Below are 7,999 nucleotides of genomic sequence, written 5' to 3' on the forward strand. Positions count from 1 at the left end.
GTCCTTAGGCTTCATCTCTCCGTGATTCTTTTAACTTTGTCCTCCTCTGCATATTGTCTTCTCCCTTGGCCTGGCTCTTCTCAGGGTAGTAAAAATGACGGGGTGATTCCAGACTTTCCACCTTCATAGCATCTCGTCCAGGGAAGAGAGAACAACATTCCTGGTTCCCCCTAGAAGCCCTGTTGAATTTCATTGCAACTCCTTGGCTTGAGTTGGGTTATATGCCCATTCATGAACCAATGGGATATGTGGATTGGCTTAGTTACTGGATCTCAAACCTGTTTCTGCTTCAAGGGATTCTGATTTCATGGGTCTTAGGGGTGGATCCCATGCACTGGTATTTCAAAAAGTTCCCTAGATGATTCTACTATACAGCCAAAGTTGAGATTATTGGTTTAAGCCAATCAGGGTCTACTCTTAGCATGTGAGAGGAACCTTCTGCAAAGGAAAATCTGGTACACTTGGCAGATTGATGGAAGAAGGAGACCATAGACGTTGGGGAAGCAAACATCAAATATTTGCTTGTGGCAGACATGTTCATTACTCCCCCATTGCCCACCTCTCTCCTTTTTTCCTTGATACAAGAACTCAGCTTTTGTTTTGGGCAGCAAGGTACCAGCCCTCACAGATGGATCATGATTGGTCCAGACTACTACTGACAGCCTGTTTCCCTAATTTTCCAGCCTCCCCTGCCGGGGAGAGGGAGAGAGCAGAGGAGGAGCTAAAATTCCCTTTGTTTATGGCAGGGAGTACAAAGGATGTTTGATGTTAACACATGAGGAGCTAGAAGTATAAGTAAGCCTATTACTTGGAGGTATGGAAGAAACTCCGACGGGGAGAGGAGAGAGAAAAAATGTTCAAAAGTAGCTGTCTCTGAGAAGTGAGACTGGGAGAAAAGGACAAGAGGGCAAAATTTTAGTTTTCTTTTTATATACCCTTCTGTCTTTGAATTCTTATTCCCAGTAATTATATTATTTTTATAATTAAAAATAAATTAGTTCCTTTTGAGTTCTGAAGAGTTTAAGATGATATAAATTATATGTAACCAATTGTTAGAATATATTCCTTTAAATATATAAATCATCTCCAGATAAGAAATAAGAAGTACTTTTTACTATCTCACTTATCTACAATATAGGTATATTGTCTATAATATCAGGAGGGACCAGTCCCTGCAGAAGGACACCATGCTTGGTGAAGTAGGAGGTCAGCAAAAAAAAGAGGAAGACCCTCAAGGAGGTAGATTGACACAGTGGCTGCGACAAACAGCAACAATTGTGCAGGACTGGGCGGTGTTTCATTCTGTTGAACACAGGGTTGCTGTGCATCGGAACCGACTTGGTGGCATCTAACAACAACATCTGTAATACAGTGCAGATAAGAATTGAATGTTGTTTCAATTTTGTGCATGATAAAAATGAAGGCATCAGAAGCTTAAGGATTCAAGGTCAAGCCCAGCTCATGGGAATCAAAAGCTGGAGTGGACCCAGTGTTGATGGTTGCAGGAGGCCGGGTTTTGTTCAGCCTTTCATTTTGTTGCCTCAACCGAATTATCTAGCAGCCCTCATATGATCTGGCCAATAACTGGAGAGATGAAAAACCTCAAAACATTGCTACGAACATCTTCAGTTATTCAATTTCGATCACGTGTTTCTCAATTTGACTTGGTTCCCAGGTATCTTATGAAATTCGCTCTGTATGATTTGAGTACACCTTTGCTAATTTATGCATTAAAGTTTCAGCCACAGCATCACGTTGACTACAATGTATGATTTCAGAAATTATGGGAAAACAAATGAAAGATTATTTTAGAGAACAAGACTTCAACTTTTGATGTCTACTGGAATTGAGGTTCAGGTCACTTTTGAAGAATATTTAACATCTTTTAAATATATTATTTAAAATGATTTGTCTCAAGGCCAAAGGAGAAATCATTACAACTTAAAGGTCACAGAAGGACGTCAGAAAACTTGTTCTTCTCTAGTGCCGAGGAGGGAGTGAGTTAGTGTCTTTAGTCGTGGAGAAGTATCATTGGAACAGATTTTGTTGCATCATTTCACATTTGCTGTATTTTTTTAATGTTCTTTGGGATCATATGTGTAAAAGGAATTCAAATTTCCTTTTTTACTCTTTACCTTTTTCAAAGGCCAATTCTTAGTTAAAACTCTACCCAAGCTTCTAAGCTTTATATATTCATGGTACGGATATATAAAGTACATAGTTTATGCCACAAATCTTAAAAAGCACCTGTCATGTGCAAGTCAGTCCACAAACCACTGGAGGAGAGAGGTGGAATCCAAAGACGCATCAGGTATGGACCTATTTTAGCAGCTTTTTAAATCTCATATTGATTATTAGTTATATGTTGGTTCTCAATAAACATTTTGTCAGAGTAACAAATGCTGAAACTGCATGAATTTATATAACATTCAGTGTTGGTGTTAAAAAATTCTGAAGCCAGGGTGACCTCATGGTGAACGAGTCTCTGAAAAGCAGAGAATTGGGTGACACTTAGTTGAGAAAACAAAGGCTGAGGCATCAGCCTTTGGAGTGAAAAGAAAAATGAGTGGAGATCTTTAATTGCAAGCTAATGAGGCCACCTAGTGGTGTGTTGCATAATTGAAGGTTGTTTGAATATCTGAAGCAGCTCGGATGGATTGTGTGTGTCTCTAATCAAGAATGACTAAGAGCCTGACCACTTTCCATTTAATACAACAAACAGGGTCAATTTCATTGAGGATGAGCACAGTACTGCTCTGTCTAATATCTTATTTGTAACCTTCTTTTTACCAAAAGGATTTAAGGAAACTTACATGAAAATACAGTGAGTTAATACAAACTAGAAGATGAGAAAGAGAAAAAATACAAATAAAGACATAAAAAGTAGCCCAAAATGTTAGTAATTCAAAAATGTGTACTAAACCCTATATATCTTCCATGAAAGGGCTCTAAATTTCGAGGTCAGAGAGAAAATCGATCAGTTATAAAATTCACAATGCCTGGAAAGACAATTTTCAGGAAAAGTAAAACTGTACTTGATCATAAGAGCAGAGAAAATTTTCTTCTGGGGGTCCTCACAAATAGGATACTGTATAATGTAATGAATACTGTGTTCAGTCCTTACGGTAGAAATAATTCTGAGTCTTGGAGAATTGTTTTCTTAGTTTTGTGTCCTCTGATTTGGGGGTGGCTGTGTGCCAACCCAAGCTCCATTCTAAGGGCTTGTATTGATTTATTTAATCCTTACAATAAGCCTATGAAGTTGTTGTTGTGTGTCATCAAGTTGATTCGTACTTAGAGTGACCCTATAGGATGGAGTAGAACCCCCCCATAGGGTTTCCTTGGCTGTAATCTTTATGGGAGCAGGCTGCCGTATCTTTCTCTCGTGGAGTGGCTGGTGGGTTTGAACCACCAACCTTTTGGTTAGCAGCACCTATGGAGTAGGTAGTATTATTATCCTGGTATTGTAGACAGGGCAGCTGAGACACAGTGAAGTTAAGAATTTATCCAAAGTCACGTTGCTAATAAATAATGTAGCTGGGATTCAAACCCAGACAGTCTGGCTCTAGTGTCTAGAAGTAGAGCATCTTTTCCAAGATAGTATACTGAATGACCAATTAAGTAATACAAATAATACTTGAGGCGCCCCCTCCTTCCCACCCCAACTTATAGTCTGTGGCAGGAATTAGAGAGGTGTGTTTTAACAGGATGCTAAAGAAGAGGCCAGGGTCGCATATGTTGAGATAACTTACTTAACTTTGGAAACCCTGGTGGTGTAGTGGTTAAGTGCTATGGCTGCTAACCAAGAGGTTGACAGTTCAAATTTGCCAGGCGCACCTTGGAAACTCTATGGGGCAGTTCTATTCTGTCCTATAGGGTCGCTATGAGTTGGAATCGACTCGACGGCACTGGGTTTTTTGTTTACTTAACTTTGCTGTTTTCCAGGGTCACAGGCTTTATCCCCCACACCAGTCACCACACGCCTGCATGAACGCACATGCATACACACACGTACACACATACACATGCACATGCAAGCACATCTTTGTTCAAAAAAGGAGGACCAAGAAAAGAGTTTTCAAATTCATCACTTCCTGACTTCTAGAAAATAGCCAAAATCCCATGCCCTTTTTGTGGCATATCTTCAGATACAAGATCTAAAATGCAGTCATAATGAAACACACATTTCTAGCTCTTCTTTTTCAAAGTGATACCTCTAAACATTTTTGAATGGCAGCTAAATTGATTTCTCTTAACCAGTCATGAAAGTTGATCAGCAATGAGCAAGGCACACCTTGAAAGAAGCTTAATGGGGAAGTAATGGCATCATGGAAACATTTTCAGTTAGAGGAGTCAAAATAACTTGAGTCTTAAATTCAGCATTTAGAATGTTATTTTAAACTATGCATTAGGATTGTTACATGGTTAATGTCTTGGCTAAGGAGGAGGAAATGGTATGCTCTATAAAATGATTTCTATATCGATAAGTCTCCTTAAAAACAAATTTTCCATGACATTTTAAAGGAATGCTTAGCTCAGTGAAGATTCTAATGCTGCAGGAAGATTCAGATGTCTGTATGGGAACCAGCATGATGGCCTACTGTCCTTAAGATTGATAAAGAAGTTTCCAGAATGATAATCTTTTAATAATTCTGCTGAATGCTTGAAAGATTCATCCTATAAAGGAGATAAAAATGAAAAAGAGAGATGCTGAGATATGGTGAAGAAAACATTGCCTGGGACTCAGGAAACTTTGGGATTCCCAAGTCTATTTTAGCCTGTTAACAAAAGCTGTTTTAAATTCTTTGTGTCAGTTTTCTCATGAACTTTGGAGCCAGACCTGGGTTTAAATACCAATTCTGACACATATTAGTCTATTACTCAGTTAACCTCTTTGGGCCTCAGTTTCTTCATCTATAAAATGGCTGTAATAATCGATGGCTTTTGTTGAGTGCTCACGGTGCGCAGGTATTGTGCCTTTACGTGCTTTCAACCTTTACAAGCATCTTATAAGGAATAGTTACAATTGTTATCCCCACTTTACAGGTGAAAACACTGAAGTAGAGAGACTAGGTAATATAAAAAGTTTACATAAAGTGTCATATCCCCTGGTACACAGCAGATTCTGCAGAAACAGTAGCGGTTGGTATTCCTATTGACTCCATCCAGGGCTTCGAACGAGGTTCATTCCAGTTCGAACTCCCTGTTGAGAATTTGCATTTCCACTCCAGATATACTGAATCAGAATCTACAGTGTAACAAGATCCCCAGGTGATTCATATGTATAATAAAATTTGAGAACCACTGGGTTTTTTTTGAGGGGGGGCACTGTTAGTGGTTCTCAGAAATAGTCCTTAACCAGCAGCATTAGCATCGCCTGGGAACTTGTTAGAAATGCAAATTCCCTCTGTACTGAAGTCACTCCTGAGACTCACCCTTCAGCCAAAGATTAGAAAAAAAAAGATTAGAGAGGCCCATAAAACAAAAAATTGTAAACATAGCTCACCCACATATATGAGACTAAATGGGCACACCAGCCCAGGGGCAAGGTCAAGAAGGCAGGAGAGAACAGGAAAACTGGACAAATGGAAATGGAGAACCCAAGGTTGAGAAGTGCAGAGGGTTGACATGTTGTGGGGCTGGCAACCAGTTTCACAAAACAGTATGTGTATTGTTTATGAGAAATTAATTTGTTCTGTAAACCTTCCTCTAAAGCACACACACACACACACAAAACTGTAAATTACAAAACAAAAAAAGCAAATTCTCAGCAGGGATTCGGACCTGAAGCCCTGGCTCCATCTTGTCCCTCTCCTTTTCTTCTTTTAGGCATGCTTTGAAGATTAATGAAGAGAACTGCATATTTAGACAACTCCAACTTCAGGAATGAGATAGAGGTTTAGACCAAAGAGTACAAATAAAACCTTATTTTTATTTTCCTACAGGAATGGCAAAAACTCAACTATGATATCTATGCCCTGCGGCAGATTCGAAGGGAAGTGAGAAACAGATGGAAACACATTTTAGAAGATTTAGGTGAGTCTGAAAGTGATGGTGAAATGGCAAAAATAGTTTGTGATCCTTACTTTTCACTTTCTCCACCATGATTAGTGGTGATAATTACTCTTCACTTTGTCCACCATGATTTTTATCAAAGGCTTGTTAGTAATTGATGAATTTTAAGGTTACTGTGTACTAATTATTTCCCAATCCTGCTTTCCTTCTCTCCTCGAGCATGAACAGCTGTTATCTCTATTATCACTGGACCTTGTCTTAGGGACGCACTCTGCCATGTGTTACTCCATCTGTCCCTCGTATAGGGTAGCACAGGGCAATGGAGTCGTATGGCACTACCGTTGAATTGTTTGGCTTGGTACCTGGATTGAATTAGATGGAGATGGTTGGTCAATCAGTAATACCTTTATGAGATGAGGCAGGCTGCTATTGTTTGTAAGAGAGGCAGCAAAACTCAGCACGGTATTTTAGAAGGACTAAAAGGAAGAAAAGCTTCAAAATTGGGAAAATTACTGTGGCGTTAAGTAGATATTGAGTACTGGTTTTTCTTAATCCTATCAGGTTTGTGATACAATAAACTTAGCCCCCATATCATAACGTAAGTTCATTTTGATGTTCGAAAGATGAATTTTGTCAATTTTGAAGTCCTTCTGCTTTTTAAGAGAACATGGCACCTTGGTATCATAACTTTCCAAAAGTGGTTGCCAAGTTGCTAGCCCTTGTTGCTTTAATTTGGAAACCCTGGTGGTGTAGTGGTTAAGAGCTATGGCTGCTACCCAAAAGGTCAGCAGTTAGAACCCACCAGGTGCTCCTTGGAAACCCTATAGGGCAGTTTTACTCTGTCCTATAGGGTAACTACAAGTCGGAAGCAACTCGATGGCAATAGGTTTTTTTTTTTTTTTATTGCTTTAGTTGGTATGGAGTGGGATGGGATGGGGCCTTTACCCTCTTTGCTCATTCAGTAGTTATGTGAGTTAGTAGTCTCTTTTTCACAATGCATGTTACTACAGGTAGGTTTAAGCCTATTAGGCTTTTACACCACTGGGTGAGTTATTTTAACCAGCCAAGTATATTGCCTGGAGGCACCCACTTTGGGGATTAAGGGTCAGGTAGGGATCCTGGGGAGGGAAAGGAGGTAAAGAACGGGGGTAGAAGTGGGGCTTCAAACAAACAAAACAATAGTAAGCAGTCAATAGTAAGCAGTAAAAAAAAAAAAAAAGTACCAGAGGCTAAAACTATGTTAAAAAATAAAATTCCTTAAGAAGAAAGATTGAAAGAATTTTGATGAAGGGCCCTACTAACCAGATTTCTGATGTGGCACAGAATTTACATTTGGGCCTCTCCCGACCTCTTTGGTCCATATTACATGGCCATTGTTTCCTCATGACTACATTACTTCACACAAGGGGTATTTTTTTTTTTTTTTTTTTACCTTAGGTTTTCAAAAAGAAGCAGACTCTTTGTTGACAGTTACTAAACTCAGCACCCTCAATGATTCTAAAAACATAGGAAAAGCTCGAGAAATGTTGTTAAAACTGGCTGAAGAGACCAGTATTTTTCCAACAAGTTGGGAGCTCTCAGAGAGATACCTCTTTGTTGTGGTAAGTGGATGCCTTTTTTCATCTGTCCAAGTTTTGTTTGACATTTTTGCCTTTTCTACTTAGCATGTGGAATAACAGAGTATTTTATTTCATATACACATCACTCCAGCACCCTCAACACCCCAGTAAGAGGTGGCCGACGATGTTGGTATCATATGCGTTGGTGGTCCAGTGGCCAGGGCATGAGAATCACGTGGAGGACTTTAAAAATTCAGATTTCTGGATTATGTCCAGCCCTGTGGAGGCTTGGGCTGTGGTCAAGAATCTGTATTTTTCAGCTGATTCTGCTGTGTAGACAGCTTTTTGAACCATAGGTCAAAGAGCTGTGAGAAATATTGTTTATATAGCCTAACATTGAAAAAGATTACAAAACAACTCTGAAA

General features: G+C 39.3%; 1 protein-coding gene across 1 annotated transcript in view; it reads left to right on the plus strand.

The window, feature by feature from the left end:
* Positions 1 to 7,999, plus strand: part of MREG (melanoregulin) — a 95,404-nt gene that overhangs the window by 62,193 nt on the left and 25,212 nt on the right. Inside the window, exons 3-4 of the mRNA XM_003406075.3 lie at positions 5,946 to 6,036; positions 7,453 to 7,616. Of these exons, the coding sequence (XP_003406123.1) occupies positions 5,946 to 6,036; positions 7,453 to 7,616 (255 nt within the window). The remainder of the gene's footprint in view (positions 1 to 5,945; positions 6,037 to 7,452; positions 7,617 to 7,999) is intronic.

This window comes from Loxodonta africana, chromosome 6 (genome assembly GCF_030014295.1).
Source record: "Loxodonta africana isolate mLoxAfr1 chromosome 6, mLoxAfr1.hap2, whole genome shotgun sequence".
NCBI classification, from domain to species: domain Eukaryota; kingdom Metazoa; phylum Chordata; class Mammalia; order Proboscidea; family Elephantidae; genus Loxodonta; species Loxodonta africana.